The 27340-nt window shown below is 35.2% G+C and overlaps 2 protein-coding genes and 1 pseudogene across 2 annotated transcripts; all 3 read left to right on the top strand.

Moving 5' to 3' along the window:
* Positions 1-792: 792 nt before the first annotated feature.
* Positions 793-7662, top strand: LOC113766082 (annotated as a pseudogene).
* Positions 7663-18352: 10690 nt separating this feature from the next.
* Positions 18353-20661, top strand: LOC113766075 (putative disease resistance protein RGA3). The gene is made up of 3 exons (XM_027310304.1): positions 18353-19021; positions 19230-20077; positions 20184-20661. The coding sequence occupies exons 1-3, from the start codon at positions 18353-18355 to the stop codon at positions 20659-20661; spliced, it is 1995 nt and encodes a 664-aa protein (XP_027166105.1).
* Positions 20662-20955: 294 nt separating this feature from the next.
* Positions 20956-21450, top strand: LOC113766067 (probable LRR receptor-like serine/threonine-protein kinase At4g36180). Its single transcript, XM_027310298.1, has one exon. It carries the CDS (start codon positions 20956-20958, stop codon positions 21448-21450), a length of 495 nt encoding a protein of 164 aa, XP_027166099.1.
* Positions 21451-27340: the final 5890 nt, after the last annotated feature.

Genomic DNA, 27340 nt, shown 5'->3' with positions numbered 1-27340 from the left:
CCAGAGAGAGTATAGACAGGAAAAGATGTATTTTTTAAACACTTTAGAATTTTTTGTTGCCGGGCATTTGTTCCTATTCCCAAAGATGAGAGGCCAAAACTTGATTTCAAATCAAAGTAGTGTATTTTCTTGGGTTATGAACATGAACATTTTGGTTATAGGTTGTATGATCCTGTTGATAAGAAGGTGATCGGAAGCAGAGATATTGTTTTGTTTGAATATCAAACCATTGAAAACATTAATAAATGTGACAACCCAAAATTCTCAGATGATATTCCTGCTAGTTCAAATCCAGATCCAGATCCAATTCTAGTACCTGTTGATTTTAATCAAGGGGAAGCTAAGACAAAGCAGAGAGAGGATGTCAATGATGGTGATAATCCTACTCTGATGAACCTGAGCATGAGGCACCACCTGCTCCACCACCGCCACCACAAGATGAGTTTAGGAAATCTACCAGAGAGAAGAGACCTTCTAGCAGACATAATCCTAATGAATATGTGTTGTTAACAGATAGATGAGAGCCAGAGTCCTACTGTGAGGCTCTAAAGCATGAGACCAAAGAAGATTGGTTGTGAGTCATGTAAGAGCAAATGGTGTCCCTGCATGAGAATCACACTTATGACTTAGTGAAACTGCCTAAGGGTAAGAGAGTTTTGAAGAACAAATGGGTTTATAGATTGAAAACTTAGGATCACAGTTCACAACCAAAGTATAAAGCAAGATTGGTTGTGAAGGGATTTAGTTAAAAGAAGGGTGTAGATTTTGAAGAAATTCTCTCCTGTGGTAAAAATGTCGTTAATTCGAGTTGTTCTAGGTATTGTAGCCAGTTTAAATTTGGAGATCGAGCAACTTGATGTGAAGATAGATTTCCTACATGGTGACTTAGAAGAGAAGATCTATATGGAGCAATCGGAGGGGTTCAAAGAAAGTGGTAAGCAAAACCTTGTATGTCGTTTCAAGAAGAGATTATATGGGTTGAAACAGGCACCGAGACAGTGATATAAGAAGTTTGACTCCTTCATGATAGACCACAAATACCATAGGATTACATCTGATCACTGTGTTTATGTAAAAAAATTTTCAGATGGTGATTTTATTATTCTCTTATTGTATGTTGATGACATGTTGATTGTTGGTCGTGATACTATGAAGATTGACAGGCTGAAAAAGGAGTTAAGTAAATCATTTGCAATGAAGAATTTGAGTCTGACTAGACAAATATTGGGGATGAAAATCTCATGAGACAGAAAAAATGGGAAGCTTTACTTGTCTCAAGAAAAGTACATTGAAAAAGTACTCAACAAGTTTAACATGAGCAAGGCTAAGGAAGTATCAACTCTACTTACGGGTCACTTTAAACTGTGCATCAAGCAGTGTCCTACAAGTAAGAAAGATAAAGAAGACATGAAAAAGGTTTCTTATGTTTCGGCCGTTGGTAGTTTAATGTATGTTATGGTTTGTACCAGGCTAGCTATTGCTCATGCAGTTGGAGTAGTCAGTCGATATCTCTATAATCCTGGTAAGGAGCATTAAAATGCTGTCAAATGGATTCTTAGGTATCTCAAGAGAACTCCCAAATTGTGTTTGTGCTTCGGCAATGGTAAAACTATGCTAGATGGGTACATCGATACGTACCCATCGATGCAGATATAACAGGTGATCTTGACAATATGAAATCTACATCTGGGTACTTGATGATTTTTTGCAGGAGAAGCAGTGTCATGGCAAAGTAAGTTACAGAAGTATATCGCTCTCTCTAGTACAGAGGCAGAGTAGCTCGCAACTACTGAAGCATGCAAAGAGACTCTTTGGTTGCAAAAATTCCTTTAGAAGTTGGGTATGAAGCAAGAGAAATACAACCTTTATTGTGACAATTAGAGCACTATTCATTTGTGTAAGAACTCTACATTTCACTCTCGATCCAAATACATTGATGTGAGATATCATTGGATTCAGGAAGTACTGGATTCCAAATTGTTAACACTTAAGAAGATAGATACAAGTGATAATGGTGCTGAGCTGTTGACTAAGGCGTTGCCCAAGGAGAAACTCTTATTTTGCAAACAAGAAACAGGTTTGGTGGTACTCCCCAAATGAGCTGGAGGGGGAGATTGTCAGACTTGTGTGGGCCAACCCATTTGTGGGCCAACCTAAAACACAAGCTAACAAGACTTGAGGGTTTTCAAGTGGAAAAATAAGTAGTAGCCATGAGAAGCTTTCTTTTTTGTGTGTGAGAAAAAGGCCAGCCGCCACTCTTGCTGTCTCTAGCTGAAGAACGAAGAGAGAGAAATAACTTTAAGTTCTTGATTAGAGGGTGATTCAAATTCCGATTGAGACGAAATTTTACATACGCGATCCTGTCATCAAGCTCTACTCATCTACTGATTCAGATTTTGGATATCCTCTTTGTTTGGTAGCACCTTTTCAGATCCACTTCTTTGACAGTTGTAATTTTTGGGAGTGATTTTGTAGCAATTTCATTGGTTGGTATTGGTGATATTATTGTCATCCGAATATTTTGGATAGACCTGTGTATTCCCATCATTGTGATAATCGAGATTTTTTATTGGACTAGGTCCCGTGGCTTTTCCCAATTTGGATTTTCCACTTAAAAAATTTTGGTGTACTGTGCCTTTTATTTTCCTGCATTTTATTATCACTACTGGTATTATTATGTGGTGATTTGATTTATTCATATTTTAACTAGTACTTGGGGAAAGAATAATTTATCTTGAATTAATTCTGATATTGTGTGAGTGCACCAGTACCCCTTTCCCAACAGTTACTGAAAGTGAGTTGAGAATAATCTCTATTCCTCTTTTGCAACTCCTATGGCCAGACATTATCCACAAGCACATTTATTGGGGAGACTTCATTGCTATATTGGGCCTTGTCCTGTTTGCACACTTGCTTGGAAACATGCAGGTACAGATGCCTTAGACACTATACTAAAGAAAAGTTACCGTACTTGTAGCATTGATTAGGGATCATTTCAAACTTTGTTCTGTTTAATTTACATATGAAAATCTCTGTCCCCAATTTGCTTTTTATACTTAGCCTATTGTACTTTGTGTTATTGTGCACCACATACATCAACAGCCTCCCTAGACTGGAGGCGTCATTGTAGTTACAGAGATCGTAATGCTTCTAGCTTGAAGTTTCTTTCCAAAAAGCAAAGAAGAAACCAACGGGCTCGAAGCTGTAGTGCTGTACTAGATGGTTCATTGGTCCAACCGTTCTCCCTACTTAAACAAAAACCATAAATGGCGATCATAAAAGAGATGGCATATAGAATTGTAGAAATGATGATTTCTCGTGCAATCATGAACCGTTACTTATGAAGTTCAACAAAAAAATCTAGGAGATTCTTCGGATATTGGGATCTTGGCTTCCTAGACAACATATAAACATTTCTAGTGGTCCTTAATCATGAAAACGAGGTTGCTTAGTTAGGTGAACGGTCGATTCTTCATTGTTCCAAACACCAACATGAAAATACATAATGCTATGATAAGCATTAGGGTAAATTACATATAACCCCCTATGATTAAGTCTATTGCCACATGACTCCCCTAACGTTTCAAAATATCCTTTTCACCTCTCTATGGTTTTATATAAAGTGAAATTTTGATGAAACATAACCTATAGAATGTCGTCAATTGAAATTTCAATAATGTCCTTCTTTAAATGCTAAATCAATTGACGGTGTAACTGCCTTGTATAAAAGTATAGGGGGATTATGTGCATAAATACAAAAATTACAGAAGAATAAAATGGATATTTATATAAACCATAAGTGGGTTACTTGAAAATTAAAATTTTATCACACGTGCGTCTAGAGAACATTTGGTATAAATGCCGTAATTAATTGTGCATTCCGTCAAATTTTCATTTTACATAAAATCTTAGGGGTTATGTGGCTATTTTGAAAACTCAGGGCAGTCATCTTGCATAATGTAAAATTACAAAAGATTATAAGTAATTTACCCTAAACATTACTATATTTTATTCTTTTTAGTTGAACTCACCTTTTGAAAACCCCAGTCATTTTTAAAGATGCCAATACGTGATAAAATGAAATGAGCTAAGATGGAGACTAATTATCATGTCTGCGAAATTATTGAAAAACAAGGTGAATTTTACTATCATCATCTATAAATTCAGTACTTACATACTTCATTAAGCAAACCAATTCAGATTGCACTTTTCTCTCTTTTTAGTCCTCAATGGCCTTCATTCTACTTTTTACTGCTTTCCTTATTTTCTATTTCATGGCAGTCAAAATCCTCAAAAGACCCTCTGAGAAAACCTCAAGATTGATGCTACCCCCCGGGCCTAATCCACTCCCCAAACCCGGTGTATATAATGAGAGACCTAGCCAAAAAATATGGCCCTTTGATGCACCTAAAGCTTGGCGAAATCTCAGCCATCATCGTCAGTTCGCCAGAAATGGCCAAAGAGATTTTCAAAACACATGATATCATATTTGCTTCAAGGCCTTCTCATCATCCTGCATTCAAGCTTACAACCTATAATTTCACTGATATCATGTCTTCTCCCCATAATGATTATTGGAGAGAATTGCGAAAAATATGCAACATGGAACTTCTTAGCCAAAAACGCGTGCAAACTTTCAAAACAGTTAGAGAATATGAGGTTTTCGATCTCGTTCATGAACTCGATTTCTTCGCAACAGGGATCGATTTTCAATATAAGCAGAAGCATTTTCTCTCTCACTTATGGCATCACGAGCCGCGCAGCATTTGGAAAAAGAAACGAACGTACAGAGAGGTTTCTACAAATTCTCGACGAACACAATGATCTGTTGGCAGGGTTCAACTTGGCTGATATGTATCCTTCTATTAAGTTGCTTCAAGCGATGAGTCCATTGAAATTTAAGTTGGACAAAGCACGCAAGCAGTCTGATGAAATACTTGAGGATATTCTCAACGAGCATAAACGAAAGATCAAAGAGGCAAAAGATGAAGGTCGAGAAGGCGAGGATCTTGTTGATGTTCTTCTCAATGTTCAGAAATCTGGGGACTTTGAACCTCAGCTAACTGATGCAAACATCAAAGCAATTATCCAGGTAAGTGAAATTTTTTAAGCTTTGCCTTTCCATTTTTTATATTTTCCTAGGATTCAATATATATATATATATATATATGTTTGACCACTAGTCGACTTTTAGTCCAATTACTTTTAGATGGGCACCACTTTAGTATCCAATCTCTTAATTGTGGCTGTTGACTTGATTCTTGCACAAAATAACTAATACAATGTATTTGGATAGAGGGATTTTACGAAAAATTTCAAATTCTCTCAGTTGCTTGGATTACTCCAGAGATATTGGGGTTTGAAATTTACTAATTATTATATATATACACACACACACACCTAATTATACACTTAATTAATTGGTAGATTACAAATCTAAATATCTTCCAAGTAATCTAAACAAGTTAAAGAATGTGAGAGGATTTTGAGTCCTTGGTTAAATCTCTTATTCCAAGCAAGAAAAAAAAAATCAATAATTGACGTTGGACTAGCCCAAACTCATCCTAAAACCCATTAAATTAGGGATAAAATACACTTTATCCCCCTGTGGTTTAATGTTTCTACACATAACCCCCTTGTGGTTTTAAAAACTATATATAATTCTTTCATAATTTGGACTAAAGTGTCAAAACCAGTTTGCATTTCATAATGGAATCAACTAAAATATCAAAAATACCCCTTTGTGAAGTTGAAAATTATTAATTAACCATAGGTGGGTTATGTATATATTTTAAAAATTATAAGAGGGTTATGTAGTAAAACACTAAATCATAAAATCATAAGGGGTTAAAGTGTCATATATATTAAGTTTATATATTTTGGTCACTTTGGCAGCTTTAGTTTTTAAGCAAGATTATATTGACACTGTAATCCATACTATGAGGAGGTTATAGAAGATCATTTCCACACTTTAATCCATTTCCTTAGGTTCCATTATAGAGGATCATTTTTATCATGTTGACACTTTAATCCATATTATGAAGAGGTTATATATATATAGATTTTGAAACTAGGTGGATTATATGAAAAATAACTAAAGTACATCGGGTAAAGTGTATTTTACACTTAAATTAGATGAGCCGAATACGAGCTTAAGATTTATGAACTTTAACAAGCTTAGGTTTGAGCTCAATAATTAAAAAGTTTAATGGCCTAAGCTTGTACTTCTTAGAGCCTGGCTTACAAATAGGGGTACACGACTTGAAAATATGATACGAACCTAACATGAAATTAATGGATTTGGGTTGAGATTTTACGGGTTCGGGTCAGAATTGGGTTGAACCCGATGAACCCGAAAAGAAAGCAGATCGAATTCAGGGTGACCCGATATGACCCAATAACCAGTTTACGAATTAAAAATAATTTAATAAACATAAAAATTATTTTATCTAACTAAACTAAGTTATTCTTTTTTCTCAAAGGCATTAATCACTTAATCCTAAATGAATTTATTTAACTTGTGTGAAGTTGAAATTATTATATTTGGACAAATAATGTATTATATTATTTTTTACTTTTATACTATTTTAATTTATTTTATATTTGGTTTGGGATAAAACACTTTTACGGTATTTTAATTTATTTTAGATTTGGTTTGGGATTATTTATTTCAATGTTTATTACTTGATTATGTAATTAGTCTTGTGCGAAATTGGTTTTATTAGAAATTACAGTGGTAAATTAATAAATTAATATTAAGTTTTGGGTCATTCGGTCGACCCGAAATTTTCGGGTTCAAACCTGTCCCGTTTTGGGTGGCGGGTCAAGTTCGGGTCAGTGGATTTTCTGTTATATCCGGATCTCAACCCGACCCGTCAATCCGATTTGGATCCGATTGCCACTCCTATTCACAAAGGCCAATTAAAGCCCCAGTTCATAATATGTAATCTTCACTGGTATATGTTCCTATCTATGTTTCAGAACATTTTCGCTGCTGGTAGTGAGGCCTCAGCAACAGCCATGGAATGGGCAATGTCAGAAATGATTAGAAAGCCACAAATAATGAAAAGGTCACAAGATGAGGTGAGAAGTTTGTTTGATGGCCAAGGAAATGTTGATGAATCACGCCTTCATGAGCTCAAATACTTAGATGCAATGATTAAGGAGATTTTGAGGTTACATCCAAGTGCTCCACTCTTAGTGCCAAGAGAATGCGGTGAACAATGTGAAATCAATAATGGTTATCAGATACCAGCCAAGGCAAGACTTTTCGTTAATGCATGGGCAATTGGCAGAGATCCCAAATACTGGAGTGAAGCTGAGAAATTCAATCCTTCACGATTTCTTGATTCTAGAATTGATTTCCAAGGGGATGATTTTGAATACATCCCATTTGGTGCTGGAAGAAGGATTTGTCCAGGCATAGCATTTTCTCAACCAGTTATTCAGCTAGCTCTTGCACAATTATTGTTCCATTTTGATTGGAAGCTCCCTGGTGAAATGAAACAAGAAGAATTAGACATGACTGCAAAATTTGGCATTACAATGAGGCGGAAAAATGATCTGCTCTTGATTCCAATTCCTTACAGTCGTTCCTGCTTGATCATGGATAATAGTACTTCATAGGGATGCCTAAATTGTGCCAATATACATGTTATCCCAAGTACGGTAAGCCCTTATTTTTAATGATATCCGAATATGAAGTTTGGTGGTGCAAATACAGGTTTAATGTATGTCTGGTCATCTTGGCTGAAAATTTTAAATAAAAATAAAAATAAAAAAGCACCCCACAAAAAAAGTTTATTGCTCTCTAATCCTGCATTTGCCCTACTGCATGTCTTTTGCTAAATTATTAGTAATATCTTGAGTCTTGATTTATTTTGTGTGATATCATAAAAGAATCAAAACCAGATCCCATCTAGTTCATTATATTGCACCAAGAGATACAACAGGGTCAATTGTCATAATATCCATTATATTTGTTCAGCGAAGAAACCGTAATATCCTTTAGAATATCACTCATTATTTTGTCTCTGTCGAAAAGTCGTATTTTCCATTTCAGCCAATCATTATTTTTTAGGCAATGAAGTTGTTTTTTTTTTTTTGTATCCTCCCACCTCCAACTCTCAAACACAAGATCTGAACCCCAAATCCTAATAGTGAGGAAAACTCTAAAGTTTTCATTCGGCCACTGGGCTAACCCTGTGGTTTTGTTGATAAAGTTAGATGTACCTTTCAAAGTAATTCCTTAACTAAAACAACTTGATGAAGTATACGAAACATTTTGATTGGGCAAACAAAGAAACTCAAAGAGGCAAAACAGGCGAATAAATAGACATATTAATAATAGAGGTGTTAAAATGTGTAATTCAGGCAGGTTTGGGTGGGTTATAATTGGGTAATAAGTATAACTAGATCCATCCATTTATACCCATTTTTCATTTATAAGTCATTCAAAATTCTACGTTTTTTTTTCTTTTGCGTGTGGTTTGACAATAAATAATGGGATTTTATTATTATTAGATTCATAAAAATTTTAAATTTATTTTCTTAACACTCACTAAAAGTTGAGTTTAAATATATAATTATTTTTAAATGGGTATAAATGGATGAGTAGAGCCAACTCCCAACCCACTAATTAAATGGGTTTAATTGGGTACCCATTTAGACCCATTGAAAATTAATGATCGAGTTTGGATGAGTTATTGGTGAACGGGTTTGGGAAGATCAACATAATTAGATTGTAATTGGTACCTCTAATTGGAAATGCTTCTTTCTTGCATATTTTATTTCGCACCTTAACTCTGCGCAACAATATGTTTCGATAAATTGTAGATCAAAACAAAATGTATGATTGCATCCAGTATAATAGTGATAGGATTTATGTAAGAAGGAATTGTTAGATTCTTGTATACTCGCTTATTTCTTGATCAATAAAGATTCATATTTGCCCCAAAAAAAAATGTATGAGTGCTATTAGCTGCCTAAACAAGAATTCTTGAGCAACAAACAACCAGTTCAAAATTCACAACCAAGAACTATTTGATTCTCTTCTCTTTCAGATAGGCCCTACATAGAGAAGGAAGGCTGGATTTTGTAAAAGTTGATTTAATAAAATTGATTATCAAAAATCAGATTTTTGAGAATAATTTATTTATTTTTGCTTACTATTAAAAAATCTATTTTGAAAAAACAGATGACCAAATTAGTGTTTTGTGCTAATCAGATAATTTGTAATTAATTACTTTACTTATAGAGATCAACTGTTGGAGAAGAAAAACAAAGAGGAAAGAGGAACAGATACACATCTGGAGGTAAGAGAAGAATAGGAGCAGAATGGAGCGAGATGTGAAGCAATAAAATTTATCTTGCCTTTAGGTAGTAATTATGTTTAAAATTAGAAGAGTATTTCTGTCTGCATGAAAAAATACGCTACAATCAAAATCTAAAAACTGCTCAAGATTTTCTTCTAATTTTTAGCCTTTTTTGGACCTAAAAAATCTGAAACTGGGTTATCAAAATCAGTCGAAAACATAATAAAATACCTTTTTGAAAATCAAAAGCTAAAATTAGATTTGCAAAGTTAGTGAAGAACATGCACAAATACAATCCAAGCACCATTTAGAAATAACAAAATCAACATTGTAGAATGTTGTGTACAACAATTAAGAACTAAAACCATAAAACCACATCAACTAAGTCTATTTTCTTCAAAAATTTCATCTACATCCCGTGTCTAATTTGCTTGTATTTGAAGCTGCTCCACTTCTCAATTTTTAGTCAAACTATAGATTATTATGTAATCCAAATCTTGGTTAATCACTAAATGTAATTTAGGAAAAATGTTACAAAAAAAAAGTCTAGTTTCAAGCTACTTTAGAAAGAAAAAAATGTTTAAAACATTATATGACCCATTTACGGTTGATCCATTAATTACTAGTTAAGTATGTGTTAGTCTATTTCGGATTTGGGTTTAGATCTGGATTTGAGCTGGATTGTGCAAAACCAGATCTTACCCAAATTAATAATTAATTTACACAATATGGATCTGAGCAGAGTTTAGCTTTTAAAATTTGGATCCAAACCGGTAAAAGCATGATGCACTTGAGTTGGGTCTGAGAGAAGCAGACAATTGACACAAATATCAAAGTGCAGGCAATCGTTCTACATGAAGTGCAAAATTGGAAACTTCTTCAATTTTCTTATCAAGAATTTAAATTCTTACAAATGTTTTATAAAATCTAAGAAAATGCTTTATGAAGAATTTAGCCCCAAATGTTTTATGAAATCTAAGAAAAATTATAAATATGATACAAAGTACATAAAATTAAATATAAGATAAACTTAATAGAAAAGTCACCAAATTTTTTAATACTTCTAAAAAATGTAAATAAGTGTAAGATGATCGTTTTTGATCAAATAAAGCTAAGTTTTTCCTTTTATTGAAAGAGTGACTCTATTATATTTTGAATATATTTTGCGATTTTTCATTGGTTTTATGTAATTTTATTTCATTTTTAAACACCTAAAAATTAATTGTAAGGTAACATAGAAATCCAATTTAATAATGGAATAAAGCATGTATGCGCATGGGCTCTATTTATTTACTTTTTATGTACTTTTTTTAATAGCAAAATGCATTAAGCATTATAGTTTGAATATACCAATTTATAATTTAGCACCAATTGTCTTCATTTGGTCAAAAATAAATACCTTGAAGTTATTTTTATATTTTATAGAATTTTTAAATTTTTTTTGTAATTTTACTTTAATTTTTATGCCACATATTTCCATAGCATAGTATACTACAATTCTTGGGAGGACCCAATTTGGATTATATTAACGTATTGTTTTTTATTTTTTGGTATTTCTATATTATATTAACATATTTTCTTTGATTTTATAAAATATCATGCACCAATTTGGTCAATTAATTTATTTTAGCATATATAGTTGTTTAGATCAAAATACTAGGGACAAATTTGATCAAAATTAATTGTCAACATTTTTTGGGTTAATTATAATTTGTACCCCTCAACCATTTGGCAATTGGACTTTGCATCCCAAACTTTAAATTCCAGTAGACCACTACCTTCAACTTCTAATGTTTTGAACAATTTATAAATCAAGCTAATCTAATAAAGAGAGAGAGAGAGAATATACTTGTTTACTTTCAAATTTTTACCAAACCTCCAAAAATACCCTCCCTTACCCTACAAATATTCTTCAAAACAAAAGCCCTTTCAAAAAAGCGTAAATTAATATCTAAAAACTCATCAAACATGAACAGAAATCAGGTCATAATCCATACCCAAATCTCACAGTCCTCATTAGTCAAATGTCATACTATCAATAGCAACCTCTTGATCACTCTGCCACCACTAACATCATAAACATCTTAGCCACCATGGTCACCTTAACTTTTTAAAACTCATTAATAGAAAGGTAATAAAATACAAAGAAAAAAAAAGGAATAGGATCTTTAGGAGACAAGAAAACAAATAAGAAAAAATCCCACATCTAAATCTCGTCAGAATAGCAATAACATTGCTACTGCCAGAACCCCTTAATTTCGAACCTCTAAGACTCATCATGATTGTCTCTCCCTATTGCAAAAACAAAACTATTTTTTTTCACCAAAAACATTTCTTTTTCAATTTCAACCGTCCAACAACATATCTTGATTTAAACTCCTCCAACCTCCATTTTTTTTGGTCTAAAACAAGTTGACGTCATACTCTTTCTAATTCTTAACATCGAGGCTATGAAACTCTTCTCTAGAACAGGAAGTTGAAAGCACGAAAAAAGGGGGAATAAGGGACCGATGGCTGAATTATTGTGTCTTCTCTGGGATTGGGCGTACAGGTAGAGGGCAGGGAGTTGGTTTTGCTATTGCCATTGGGAAAAAGATCCATGAGTGCACGATGATGGTGATCTTGACTCGGATTGCCCTATTTTTTCAAGACAGCATTTTTTTTGGTCAGCTTATTATTTATGCAAAGTTTATGGATTTATTATGTGGGTTAAAAAAAAAGAAGGCTGATTTGGAACAGAAGAAGAGCAAGTATGCAAAATGGTCTTTTTTTAACTTGTTAAATATAGTGGATTGCCCAGAATTAGAAGTTCAAGGTGTTGATTGCTGAAATTGAAAGTTTGGGATGCAAGGACTGATTGCGAAATAGTTGAGGGGTGCAAATCACAATTGACTCCTTTTTTTTTTTTGAACTAAAATTTTAAGAACCAATTTGTAATTGGATCCGACTCCTAAACTTTGCGGACGTCAATTCGTCTAGAACTCGAACAGTTACGACACTGGGAATTGGGCATGAATACTAGTAAAGCTACGTCCAAATAAATAAATCATCATATGTGAAAGGTCTTAATTAATGGTCACCACTCCATTTAAGCAAAACTTGTGCTCATGTCGCTCCATAGGTAGTCTAGTGGTAAACGAACTCTTAAGAACTCATTTGGTCTTGGGTTCAAATCTTACCTTGAATTTGAACTCTCGTGACTCGCTTGGGATGCATTGTGTGGGGTTGCAGCGTGCTTCTCTGATTTGGTGTGTTGGCTCAGGTTCAAATTGGCTTGAGTCAGAGCATGTTTCAGATTACAAAATTAAAAAAAAAAAAAAAAAAAACTTGTACTCATATCACAGGCAAATAATTCAGGGACAAAAATCAAAATCAACAACAACATGCTCTAGAGCATTTCCTCCTTTGAATGAGGATGCCCATATTGCAATGAGTGTAGTGGATGAAATGCTTTCTTTAAATGCTCCTCAATACACAGTACATGACAACTTTATAACAACTGCTTTCAATGAGGATGCCCATATTGCAATGAGTGTATTGGATGAAATACTTTCCTTAAATGCTCCTCTATACACAGTACATGACAGCTTTATAACAACTGCTCAACGCAGCGATCTAATACCAAAGATTTATAGCAGCGTCATTCCTAACATGGGTCCGCCACTTTCAATCATCAACGAGTTCATATACATGAATGTTATAAAACCTATCTTAATAGGTGTGCCGGATGGACATACTGAAGAGGCTTACTTTACCAGAGGGTTTATCCCAAAACATACGCTTTATTCTTACTTAAAGGATAATGTTCCTAAGAAGATAAACAAGACGAAAGGATCTCGGGAATAATGACCTCTCACGATAACTGTACTCGTATACTATGCGGTGATTTTAAATCCCCTAACCCCAAGGATTATCGGGATGCGCATGAAAAAAAGTGGGAATATTTTCAGTCGAAGCTATGCCTTGTTTGGGAGTTTAGAATAGAAAAGAGAAGAAGGGAAAACTTAAGTTATGAGAGAAGAGAAAAGAAAAAAAGGGATTATTATGTTGTTCGAGAGTTTTGAAAATTAGTGGAATGATTTTGGATATGAAAGTCATTAAATATTTATTCAAGACATTTTTAAGGTTAAAATAGGTATTTTAAAAAATTTTCATAAGTTTCCTCCTACTTTCTCTCCAATTTGGGAGGAAAAATTTTGCGTACTATTCATCCTCCAATTTCCTTTCTTTTCTCTCTTACTAAAAACTCACAAACAAAAGAAAATCAAACTTTCTCTTCTTTCCCTTTCTTTTCTGTCAAAATCCTCAACTCCCAAATGAACCCTAAGAGGAGAGGTGGGGAAACCCTATTGCTGCATACACTATTAAGCATGAAAGATAAAAGAATGTATACTACAGAGTGCGCTCCTACTCCTACTGGAGGGTCTCCTCAGTTATTGAATCGCTTGTATCAAAAGATTGAACGAACAACACACAAAGACCCTCATCCAGGGTTAATCATTGCTACACATCACTTCAAAGAGCCTTATCCTATTGTTAAAGAGATTGACCTACTCTATCATTCGACCATGGATCTCTTAATCCAGTTTGATTACCCCTCCTTATCTGGATACAGTAAGTTCACTATTCCTATACCATGTTTCGATCATACGGAGAGGAGATCTCATTTACGATAGGTGCTGCTATCCCCTTGACTTATCAAGATTGTAAGAAAATTCCAATGAATGATGTGTATGTTCATATATATCGATATATTAAAAAATATGCAGAAATTTACAATGGAGAATTTATAGTTTGACTCATGATCCGAGTCTATATGGACCATAAAGTGGACATTTTGCATCAAAATGTGAGTTCTTAATTCCTTCTTTGTAAGTTCAAAATGCTAGAAAGCTTTGGAAACTACAAGGGACTATTTTGACAATTTCACAAATGTAAAAAGCTAAGAAGAACATCAAATTGCTGGACAATTACATCGTTACATACTAAGGCTGATTACTGATTCGATTTCATATTTTTCATATTTGAACCTGCCATTATTTTTCAGTTTTTTTTCTCCCACAACTGTGATTGTCATTTCCTTCTCCTTCACAATTTTTTGATCGTTATTATATATATATATATATAGCCATTTGAGATGTTTTCCACAACCGAAGGCCGCAGCTAGCATCCTTAAATCAGAAACAGATGAAAATATCAGCTAAGCATTGATTAATAAGGCCCAGTGAAATTGCCAACCGAACTTCTATTGCAATTAATGGCATTCAAGGATTTTAAGCCACAATGTTAGCATAAACCCTTGCAGAAAGCCAACGAAATAAGGTGTACTTGCATATACGTTAAATATGAACCCCAAAGATCAGCAATTTAGATGAAATTTAGATGAAATTTAATGCTATGTTTATGTCCCAAGGATCAACTAGTGAGATTTGTCAGTGTCTCAATTATGATTGTCATTTTTTCTCTTTATAAAAAATTATTTTGGACCTTTATAAAAAAGCTATAATTTTTTATAAATTATTTATAAAAAGTACGTTACAATCAAAATCTAAAAACAGCTCAAGATATCTTTCTAACTTTTAGCTTTTTTTTGGACCAAAAAGAAATCTAAAATCGGGTTATCAAAATCAGTCGAAAACATAATAAAATTGCTTTTTGAAAATCAAATGCCAAAATTAGATTTTCAAAGTTAGTTGGGAACAGTCACAAATATAATTCAAACCTCATTTAGAAATAACAAAATCAACATTGAAGAATGTTGTGTATAAGAATTAAGAACTAAAATCATAAAACTACATTAACAAATTCTATTTTCTTAAAAAATTTCATCTACATCCCGTATCTAGTTTGCATGTATTTAAAGCTTCTCCACTTGTTCTCAATTTTTAGTGAGACTATAGATTATTATATAATCCAAATCTTGGTTAACCACTAAAAATCATTTAGGAAAAATATTATTTAAAAAAAGTCTAGTTTCAAGCTACTTTAGAAATAAAAATATGTTTAAAACGTTACAGTTGATCCATTAATTACTAGTTAAGTATGTGTTAGTCTAGTTGGGGCTTGGGTTTAGATTTGGATTTGAGCTAGATTATGCAAAACAAGATCTTACCCAAATTAATAATTCATTTACACAATATGGATCTGAATAGAGTTCAGTTTTTAAAAATTTGGATCCAAGCCCGTAAAAGCATGATGCACTTGAGTTGGACATGAGAGAAGCAGATGATCGACACAAATATCAAAGTGCAGGCAATCATTCTACATGAAGTGCAAAATTGTAAACTCCTTCAATTTCCTATCAAGAATTTAAATTCTTACATATGGATTATTCTGGAATTGCATGATTGTAATGTAGAAACATCGAAGCTAATCCTTCATTGTGGTAAGGAAATTGATAGGAAAAATGGACATTTAAAGTTTGTTGACCAATTTGGTCCTTAATATTTCAATCTGAACAAGTATAATACTTAAAGTATGCTAATTGACCAAATTAGTCCAAAATGTTTTATAAAATCTAAGAAAATTTACAAATATGATATAAAGTACATAAATTCTATAAATATCATATAAAATTAATAGAAAAGTCACGAAAATTTTTAATACTTCTAAAGAGTGTAAATAAGTGTAAGATGATCACTTTTGATCAAATAAAGATCAATATCTTTCCTTTTATTGAAAGAGAGACTCTAATATATTTTAAATTTTTTTGTGATTTTTCACTGATTTTATTTAATTTTATATAATTTTCTTTCATTTTTAAAAAATCTAAAAAAATAATTGTAAGGTAACATAGAAATCTTTTTAAAGCTCATTAATAGAAAGGTAATAAAATACAAAGAAATGAAAGAGCATAAGTCTTTAGGAGACAAGAAAACAAATAAAAAAAATCTCACATCCAAATCTGTTCAAAATAGCAATACCACTGCTACTGCCATAACCTCTTAATTTCGAATCTCTAAGACCCACCGACACTGTCTCTTCCTACTATAAAAACAAAACAACTTTTTTTCACCAAAACCATTTCTTTTTCAATTTCAACCAGCCAACAACATATCCTGATTTAAACTCCTCCAACCTCAATTTTTTTGGTCTAAAACAAATTGACGTCATACTCTTTCTAATTCTTAACATTGAGGCTATGAAACTCTTCTCTGGAACAAGAAGCTGTAAGCACAAAAGAGAGGGAATAAGGGAGTGATGGCTGTATTATTGTGTCTTCTCCGGGATTGGTTTTGCTACTGTCATTGGAAAAGAGATGTATGAGTGCACGATGATGGGGATCTTGACCCGGATTGCCCTATTTTTTCAAGACAACATTTTTTTCCGGCAGCTTATTATTTATGCAAAGTTTATGGATTTATTATGTGGATTAAAAAAGGAGGCTAATTTGGGATAGAAGAAAAGCAAGTATGCGAAATGGTCTTGTTTTACTTGTCAAATTTAGTGGATTGCCCAAAATTAGAAGTTTGATTACTGAAATTGAAAGTTTGGGATGCAAAGGCTGATTGCTAAATAGTTGAGGGGTGCAAGTTACAAATTACAATTGAACCTTTTTTTAAAACTGAAATTTTAAGAACCAATTTGGAATTGGATCTGACTCCTAAATTTTGCGGACGTCAATTCGTCTAGAACTCAAACACTACCGAAACTGGGAATCGGGCCTGAATACTAGTCAAGCTCTACTTCGCCCGAATAGACAAATCATCATATGTGAATGGTCAGAATTCCATTTAAGCAAAACTTGTGCTCATTATCACAGGCAAATAATTCAAGGATAAAATTTAAAATCAACAACAACATGCTCATTTCGTCCTTTCAAAATATCAAATTCAGCAAAAGTGTACGAATATAGCGTAAGATAATGGTGTATTTCACCGTCAACTCCAATTGATTGCATATTATACTCTATAAAAATAAAAATAATAATAAGGTAATCAAGAAACTTCTCAATTTTTCACCTCTTAAATTTTGCATATGGGACATAAAGAGGACATTTTGCATCAAAATGTGAGTTCTTGATTCCTTCTTTGTAAGTTCAAAGTGCTAGAAAACTTTTGGAAATACAAGGGACTATTTTGCATATTATACTCTTCGATTTCATACTTTTCATAACTAAACCAGCCATTATTTTTTCAGTTCTTTTATTCCCCCACGACTGTGATTGTCATTTCCCTTCTCCTTTACATTTTTTTTGATCGTTATTATATATATATATAGCCATTTGAGATATTTTCCACAACCGATGGCCCCGGCTAGCATCCTTCAATCAGAATTTCAGAAACAGATGAAAATATCAGCTAAGCATTGATTAATAAGGCCCAGTGAAATTGCCAGCCAAACTTCTACAGCAATTAATGGCATTCAAGTTTCTCAAAGATGTACAGCTGCAGCACTTCCACACCACTACAATATAAAGTTTCTATTCTGAATTAGCTAAAGGGGAAAATAGCTAGCATGGAAATGGAGGACTTTGAGGTCTGTCTGGATGGTACATAAATTCAAGGATTTTAAGCCACGGTGTTAGCATAACCCCTTGCAGAAAGCCAACAACATAAGGTGTAGTTACATATATGTTAAATCTGAACCCCAAAGATCAACAATTTAGATGTCATTTAATACTATGTTGATGTCCCAAGGATCAACTAGTGAGATTTGTCAGAGTCTCAATTATGATTGTCATTTTCTTTTTTATTTATTTATAAAAAAATTATTTTGGACCCTTCATTGTTCAGCTCACTTTCTTGTCGTTCTTGGGTGCAATTTTAATCGGCCAGGGGGCCCAAGCATGTGGAATGTGGATCAAAAACAGATGCAGAATCCCAGCAACGACTATATTTTCAACTGACAATTGCCAAGCAACTTCCGTTGCAAAAGCATCCGACCCTGTTTGTCAAAGGAGCACTGCACCAAAAAATCCTCGTAACTCTTGTCACTGCAGTTTAAGAGCAGTTCCTTGCTGCTTCTAGCTGCAGCTAAAACCTTCCACTGCAAAAAGAGTATTCTGATCTGAAGACTATACCCAAGGAACAAAAAGAATGGCTAATGCACTTTTTTCTTCCACAATAGAGGTAGCATTGGAGATGACACTTTCCCTTGCCAATGAAAGAATTGGCAAGTTATTCCAATTGGAGGAGGATTTGGAGACCCTGAGAGAATCTGTTGCCATGATCCAAGCTGTCTTGGCTGATGCGGAAAAAAAGCAAACGTATAACCAGGCCGTGCAACTGTGGCTTCGGAGGCTGGAAGGCGTGGCGTTTGATGCTGAGAATTTGTTGGACGAGCTGAATTATGAAGTTCTTCGTTGCCAATTCGTGGACAAGGTACGCTCCTTCATCCTGTCCTCTGACATTAATATTGTTTTCCGATGGAGAATGGCCTGTAAGATTAGGGACATCAACAAGAAGTTGAATAAGATCAATAAAGAGGCCAGTGATTTTCGGCTGGTCAGAAATCAGGGGAAAACATTCCCCCCATCTACTACTGCTAAAGTCACACTAAATGGAGAGACGGACTCTGTTGTTGGCCATAATGTTGTAGGAAGAGCTAAGGATGAAACAAGTCTAGTCGAGACCTTGCTAAGCTTGTCAGAAAAAGAAGTTTCTGTAATTCCCTTCCTTGGGATGGGTGGATTGGGAAAGACAACTTTAGCTCAATCTGTTTACAACAATCGTCAAGCTGATAGCCATTTTGAGAAAAAAATTTGGGTTTGTGTGTCCAACGATTTTGAAGTGACCAGGCTTTTCAAAATGATTTTAGAATCACTCAAGAGAAGAAATGTTGAAATGACCAGTAGGGATGTCATCGTCAAGAAAATTCAAAAACAATTTATGGGAAAAAAAATATCTTCTTGTTCTTGATGATGTCTGGACCGAAAGCCATATCTTGTAGGATGATTTTTTACATTCGTTACAGGGGTTGAATGCAACTAATGGAAATTGGTGTATTGTGACTACTCGTAAACAACAAATTGCATCCATTGTGGCCACACATGATTCTTATGTGCTAGGAAAGCTATCTGAAGACGATTGTTGGTCTATCCTAACAGAGAAAGCCATTGCAGATGGAGGAATTCCCGAACAATTGCATGTCATGAAAAAGGAAATTATAAAAAAATGTTGTGGTCTACCACTAGCTGCAAGTGTAATGGGAGGTTTATTGCGCATGAAGGGAAAAGAGGAGTGGCAATTGATTTTGAAGAATAAGCTTTCAATTTTGAGTGGAGATGAAGATGGTGTCATGGAAATACTTAACTTGAGTTTTGATTGTTTACCATCTCCATCCATTAAGAAATGTTTTGCATATTGTTCTATATTTCCCAAGGATACTGGGGTAGAAAGGAATATGCTTATCGAACTTTGGATGGCAGAAGGCTTCCTCCAAGCAGATGTCAACAGCCAAATGATGATGGAGGAAATTGGAATGAATTATCTGAGAATTTTATTGCAGAGTTCATTGTTTGAAGAAACAAGCCATGTTCGGGGAACATATTATAAGATGCATGATCTAGTGCATGACCTTGCAGAATCAGTGTCAAAGTCTACTAAAGTCATTAACTCAGAGACTCAATTAGTAGACAATAGTATTCAAGTTCGTTACCTTGCAATAGACTCATTTGGAGAACACACAATGAAACTTCTTGAAAGCCTATCAACTTCGCTTCATACATTGTTTATAAGGAATAGCTTGTTTGGTGATCGCATGTTACGGAAATGGTATGTTAACTTATTTGGTGGTGGTATGTTAAAGAAATTGAAGAACTTGTATGTTTTGAATTTGTATTGTGCCCAAAATGAGGAGCTACCAATTACAATTGACAAACTGATACATTTGAGATATATTGAATTTTTTTGGTTTCTGTGGTAAAAGTTTGCCAAAATCTGTTTGTAAACTTTATAATTTGCAGACACTGAGGCTAAGTGAATGCATTGATCTAAAAGAATTTCCAAAGGGGATGTGCAATTTGATTAACTTGAGACATCTCCACTATTACAATCCTAATGAAAAATTTCAAATGCCACTGAATATGGGACGATTGACTTGCCTTCAGACGCTAGAGTTCTTTAACATGGGTCAAGAGAAGGGTCGACAAATTGGAGAGCTTGGATGCTTGAAAAACCTCAAAGGCAGATTGGTGATACGCAATCTTCAACTAGTAAAGGGTAAAGAAGGAGGTGAGGAAGCAAATCTATCTGAAAAGATAAATCTATTCAGCTTACGACTTGAGTGGGGCCGGGATCGAGAAGGCGACAACTACGGCGAAGAAGATGTGTTGGACGGCCTTCGACATCACCCAAATTTGGAGGAGTTGGCAATTTCAGGCTTTATGGGCGATCAATTTCCTTGATGGATAATGGTTTTGCCAACAACACTCCCCAAGTTAGTGAGTTTCGAATTTAATTACTGCTCTAGATGCAGAGAACTCCTTCCCTTGCAAAACTTTACGTCTCTTAAGGAGCTGGTGATATATGATTGCAGTGGGTTGACAGATCTGTTCGGTGACATATTACACTCTTGTACCTCTCTCCAAAGGCTTAGTGTGAGTTGTTGCAAGAATCTTATCCCCTTTCCAATTGATTTGCAACAGACGCCTTCTCTTTTGGAGCTGGAATTATACCGGTGTCCCAAACTGAAAACAAGTATGACGCCTAAAGGATTTGGTTTCCTAACCAGCTTAAACTGCCTTGTAATTGGTCCCTTCTCAGATGATAATGATCATGAAAATTCTTCAATTTACAATGAATTTGATTGGTCTGGTTTGATATCCTCCTCCTATTCATCATCAACACTTCGTGAACTAAAATTATATGGGTTGCCACACATGGATTCGCTGCCATTTCTGCTCCAATACTTGACCACCCTCATATCACTATCGCTACATGACTTTGGAGGTATAGAAGCTCTACCAGATTGGCTCGGAAACTTTACAGCTCTTGAGTACCTGGATTTATCTGATTTCAAAAAGCTTCGACATTTACCCTCTGACGATGCCATGAGACGCCTCACCAAATTAAAGCATTTGCGGGTTTTTTGTTCTCCTCTCTTAAAAGAAAGATGCACTCCTCAGAGTAGTGGCCCTGACTCCCAGTGGTCCAAGGTTTCTCATATTCAATACCTAGACATCAGTAGTGGTTAACAGTTCATCTTCAAATCTGGTTAACAGTTCATCTTCAAATCAAATTCTATCATGTAAGATTGCCTCTTACCTACTTTCTTAATTTGCCTTATAATCAATTTCTTTGGCATTTTAAGATTTGCCTTCTCGTCACCCCCCTTTCTGATTAACCTTCTCGTGAAAAAACTAAAATGTCCCTATGGTTATTCTTCACAATTTTGTCTTCTCCCTTTTTCTCTTCCTATTTATTAGCTTTCAGAGATGCAGCATTAGCATTTCTTACCAGGTCCAAAATATTGGTGCTTTTCAATTGCTCCTAACAACATAATACCATGTAACCATCAATTAGCATGAAACCAAGCACCTATTCTATTCCGTGCTTTGATGTATTGCTATAACTCAGTTCATATTCTGTTCCACGGTTTGTTTTTGTAGGATTGACAGAACAATAGCTTCACGAAATTATCTGAATTGTCTTGTTAGATTTCTTGTTCCCTGCATAATATCTGAGTTCAAATTTTCTATTTTGCAATGATCTTAGGCTCAAATCTCCATTGGCTATTAATTACTCATTGAATTGCATAGCCAGTATCTTGGACAGAAATGTTTATGATGACACTCTTTTCTTCCGTATTGCTGCCTCAGATAGCCAACACCTGATATCCTTATCGTCGGAGTTTGCACACTATCAATCTGCTGTTTCAGTCACCAGATCTAGAAGTAAGAATTTACCTGCTATGTTACTACTAATTTTCTCTTTTTTTTTCTGGCTTCTTGTTTTTGAAAATAGTTGTTACTTAATAGCAGAAAGTTTTCGGTCAGTGTTTTTGATTGCTCAAGACTATCAGCTGGCCTGTACGAGCTGCTTGGAAAATATTCTTGCCCCAAATTATCGGATGTTTTTGGGGAGCCATCATCACCAGGAGTTTCTGATGATCCTTATTTACAGTTTGATGATCATTACTAGAGAAACAGATTGACCATTAGAGGTTTTGCTAACTTTCAAGAATTATCCGCAGGTTAGCATGTCTAAGCCGGGAAAATATACGTACATAGTATCAAGTCTTATTACCTGCTCATTATCTTTAGGGTAAAAGCAACAAAAGAAACTCAAATTTGTAAGATTCCCAGCTCAAGAAAATGTAATAGAACTTCCTGTTTTCATAATTATAATGCAGGAACAAGATTTCTTGAGATTTAAAATCTATGGCTTTCATCAAACTCAGGAATACACACCACCATTTACTGTGAAAATTTTATTTACTTATTGATTTGCTTGTAAAAAAAGAAAAGATAATGCAACATATTCATGGAGTAAAGCCTCAAATGAAACTATGTCCAAGCACAAAAAATTGTGAACTAGCAACCACAGACAGAGATTTTAGACTTTTTAATTTATAGATTCTTTTATTCCTATAGGAGAACATACTCCAATGAAACTCTTATGAAGTATGTGAGATGATAACTAAAATTATTTAATTTACAAAAATTTGAAAGCTTATGAGGATCTACTTCCAAGGATGTTGTCTAGCAATGCAATAGCAGGAATTTGAGAGCATTCAATTGTGCACCTTCAATTTGATCATAAGTTGCAATTAGAGATCTAAATTGTTGATTGCACTTTAGTTTGTTGAAGGCAGAAGTCTGCTTTGCTGAACTTTGCTTGTCTTAGGTAGCCTGAAAACGTTTAACTGCTATTAGCAAAGAAAACACCATCACTCGGTAAAATGTCACAGCACACACTCACAATACACACTCAACACACACACACACACACACACACACATAGCACACAAAGTACGCATCACGCCTCACATTTGGCACTTCTAGTTCCTCCCCGAGAGACTCAGTTCATAATCCAATCAATTCTTTTTGGTATAATTTTGGCTTTTTCCAGATATAAAGGATATATTTGATGAGCAGTTTGATATTTTGGTTTTGTCACATTATCCACTTCACTTCTAACTCAATTATAGATTACAATATTTAAGAACATATTATTTGGTGTGGATCATGGTTCGCCATCGCGGGTCGCGGTCGCGTCACGGTCTCAGTTGTTCCACATCCGTCGCTATATATCGGTTGAATATCGGGTGATACGAACAATATAACACATTAAAGTTTCCAAAAATTTTGAAAAAATTACTAAAATTAGAAAATACTAAAAAAGACACAATTTTAAAAAATATCGGAGTCGACTCCGAGTTGACTCGGATATATCGGCCGATATCATGCATCACGAATTCGAATCGATCAATATCGGCCGAGTCAGAGCGAGTCATCGCGGATATGGTGATATCCGCGATTCGGGGATCGGTATCGTATCGGTCTCTTCTGTTCCAGATACGACTCGGCCGATACGTATCGGTATCGGCCGATATGGCGAACCATGGTGTGGATGGCTATGCATAATATGATAGCTTACTACTATTTGCACTGAGTTTCATGCCTTTGCTATCTCTCAATAAAAAGTAGCAGTTTTTATTTGCTCACCATATATGTCTGCCACTGTGATTTGTACATTGATTCCTAAAGTGGAGATTCTATGGGACAAAATGGTTGCTCTACACTTTCACCTCTTGAAAATGAATTGTCATCTTATCATCTTGTTGCGAACCATCTGAGATTTGATCTTCTCTACAATGTCTCTCAGTGATGGGATTCGACTCAACTTTACAGTGGTCAATCCACAAATTCTCTCTGCCCCTTGATTTTAAATTGGTATTGGCAAAGGGACTGGTAATCTATGATACCACTCTTTTTTTTCACTTAAAATTATCCTAATTTGTGACTCAACCTTTCTTCTCTAAATATGTTATATTGAAGTTTAAGCAGTTTGATTCTCAATTTGTTAACTAAAACCAACAAAACAAAAAGGGACATATTCAAGTCATTTTTTGAGATTGCCAAGGAAAATAGTGTTGTTCCTGCAATGAAGCTCCAGAGACTTGGTAGATTATCATTTATTGAAAAGTTAAGTCTAACTGTGATGATTTAAACTTTTGAGCATCAAATAGTAATAATTGGTCACTACTCTCTAGGAATTCGCCTTCATGAAGATTCTTGAGCTGTCTATGCCTGTCATGTTTACTGGCTGCCACTTTTCTTTTCATTTTTTGGAGTTTTGGACACAAACTAGAACAATTTTCATGACACTACTTGGTATCTGTGAACTGAGAAGAAGGATTTCATATTTGCTTACTAATTTAAGTTTTAAAACAAAGACAAAAGCCTTTTTTTAAGCTTTCTGTAAGATTTGTTGAACAGAAATGTCGTGCAATCATCTGAAATTTCCTGTTAGCTTTATGATGTTTTTTACGTTGTCCCGAGTTTAAGTTTTCTATTTTGCAGTGTATTAGGCTCAAATCTCCTCGGAGACTTCGGTGGCTTAATTACTTCAATACCTGTCAATATGCTGTTATTCCTTCTTCAACCACATCATTTTCAAACTGGTGACAATTGTAGAGAATGCACTCTCTTTTGCTTCTTAGTGACTGAGATGGACAAAGTTTGAGATCAACGTTGTGAATGTTGTGCCGTCAAACTGTCGGTCATGATATGAGGTAGTAATTCACTGATTATGAACCTCAATTGGTTTTCTGCCTCAGACTGCTTGTCTCTCAAATTAGCTGCAATTCAGTTGCAGAAAATTGTCTGTCTGTCTTGTGACTACTTATCGTCTGTTAGTTGGCCTCCACAAGCTGCCTACCACCCTTCTTGAAGTTGTATCTTAGCTCCATTACATACAACCTGATTTTTGTGAGTTTGCCTGTTCTTTTTGCAGTTAAACATAGTATATCTAGAATGATGCTGTTACTTTAAGATTCATTGTTATTCCTCAAGACCCGGACGGTAGCCACTACACTAATCCCAGAGTCAATATCCATCTCAAAACTACTTGGTCTATATGATGTTGAGTAAATCTTTACTTATGCTGGTAGTTTCTTAAATCTTACACAAAAAATGGAAAAATTGCATGAAGCTGTCCTTTTCAATTTTGTTTGGTGTCTTTCTTATGTTTTTGTGCCATGATTTTGGTGTCTTTCTTATGTTTTTGTATCATGATTGAAAGTCAGAGTGTACTTCATAAATCATAACATTACCACTAACAGGAAATCGTTCCATGTCTTCACCGGAAGCTTTAGTTAATATATTGTTTCAGCAGTTAATAACTGTAAAACCAGAAGAATTGGGAAAAGTTTCATGATTTTCTCATTGCCATCTGCTCTATATATACAAGTACAATGTGCATCAGGCTCCCGTGACTTCAGCCCCAATTTACCTAATTATGTGCAATTACCAATACTACCAAATAGAGATAGATACTATAAACACAAGATACCCGAAACTGCAGCCGAGACTCCTTCACTAAACTGCAGCCGAGACTACTTCACTAATACCCCCCTCAAGTTGGAGCATGAAGATCGGAAATGCCCAACTTGCAAAGAATGTCATCAAACGAACGTTTGCCAAGAGCCTTGGTTAGGATATCAGCGAGTTGGTGAGACGAGGATACAAATTGGGGAAGAATGATACCACGACGAATCTCATCACGAACAAAGTGACAATCAACTTCGATGTGCTTGGTGCGTTCATGAAACACAGGGTTGTGAGCAAGATGAAGAGCGGACTGGCTATCACAATAAATCCGCATAGGAGATGAGTGAGGGACGCCAAGAGAAGCTAACAAACCCTTGAGCCATTTCAATTCACAAGTCGTAGAGGCCAAAGAACGATACTCTGCCTCAGCCGAAAATCGAGATATGGTATGCTGTTTTTTCGTTTGCCAGGAAATTGGAGAATCCCCAAGAAAGACAAAATATGCCGTCAAAGAACGTCGAGTCAAGGGGCAACTCGCCCAATCCGCATCACAATAAGCCGTAAGATGAAGAGAGGAATCAGAACGTAGCAAAAGACCTTGCCCAGGATGAAGTTTTAAGAAACGAACAACCCGAAGGGCCGCCTCCCAATGACTATGCCGTGGTTCCTGTAGAAACTGTGCCAAGATATGTACACAGTAAGACAATTCAGGGCGAGTAATCGTCAGGTAGATAAGACGACCAATAAGATGCCGATAAGGCATAAAATCAGGAAGGGTCTCGTCCTTAGCTAAAGCAAGGTGATGATTTTGCTCCATTGGTGTGCCGGCAGGTTTAGCACCTAACAAGCCGGTCTCAGAAATAATATCGAGAGCATACTTTCTCTGACAAAGAAAAATCCTAGTCGAATTTCGCGCTATTTCAAGACCAAGGAAGTACTTCAATTTACCAAGGTCTTTCATGTGGAAACAATCATTCAAGTAAGTTTTAAACACATGAATGGCATCACTATCATTCCCACCTATCACTGGATCATCCACATAGACCAAAATGGTCAACTGAACTTTGCCACGCCGAAACGTGAACAAAGAATAGTCTGAGCCAGATTGCTGAAATCCATATTGAACTAGAGCTGCAGCCAGCTTGGCAAACCAACACCGCGGTGCCTGTCACAGCCCATAGAGAGACTTGCGTAGATGACACACTTTATCCGCTCCGGGTGCCGTAAAACCTGGTGGAAAACGCATATAAACTTCCTCCTCAAGGTTGCCATGCAAAAATGCATTGTGCACATCCATCTGATGCAATTCCCACCCACGGATCGCTGCTACTGCCAAGAAGGTACGAACCGTGACCATCTTTGCAGTAGGTGCGAACGTCTCAGTATAATCAAGACCATCAATCTGATGATTCCCGAAAACGACCAACCGTGCCTTGTATCGCTCGATTGTTCCATCTGCATGATACTTGATTTTGTAGACCCATTTACTACCAAGAGCCTTCTTTCCCGTAGGCAAAGTAGAAACTGTCCATGTCCCATTATCCTCTAGAGCCTCAACCTCCTTTCTCATTGCCTCACGCCAACATGAATG

This window comes from Coffea eugenioides, chromosome 1 (assembly GCF_003713205.1).
Source record: "Coffea eugenioides isolate CCC68of chromosome 1, Ceug_1.0, whole genome shotgun sequence".
NCBI lineage: Eukaryota > Viridiplantae > Streptophyta > Magnoliopsida > Gentianales > Rubiaceae > Coffea > Coffea eugenioides.
The sequence above is the reverse complement of the archived record's forward strand: the minus strand, read 5'-3'. Positions and strand labels throughout refer to the sequence as shown.

Excerpts from the sequence above, each read along its gene's own strand:
- LOC113766075 (XM_027310304.1), top strand. The coding sequence starts at position 18,353 with ATGGCTAATGCACTTTTTTCTTCCACAATAGAGGTAGCATTGGAGATG. Across the intron at positions 19,022-19,229 it reads ATTTTGAGAAAAAAATTTGG|GGGTTGAATGCAACTAATGG; the intron begins GTTTGTGTGTCC and ends CATTCGTTACAG. Across the intron at positions 20,078-20,183 it reads TTAAAGAAATTGAAGAACTT|TTTGCCAAAATCTGTTTGTA; the intron begins GTATGTTTTGAA and ends CTGTGGTAAAAG.
- LOC113766067 (XM_027310298.1), top strand. The coding sequence starts at position 20,956 with ATGACGCCTAAAGGATTTGGTTTCCTAACCAGCTTAAACTGCCTTGTA.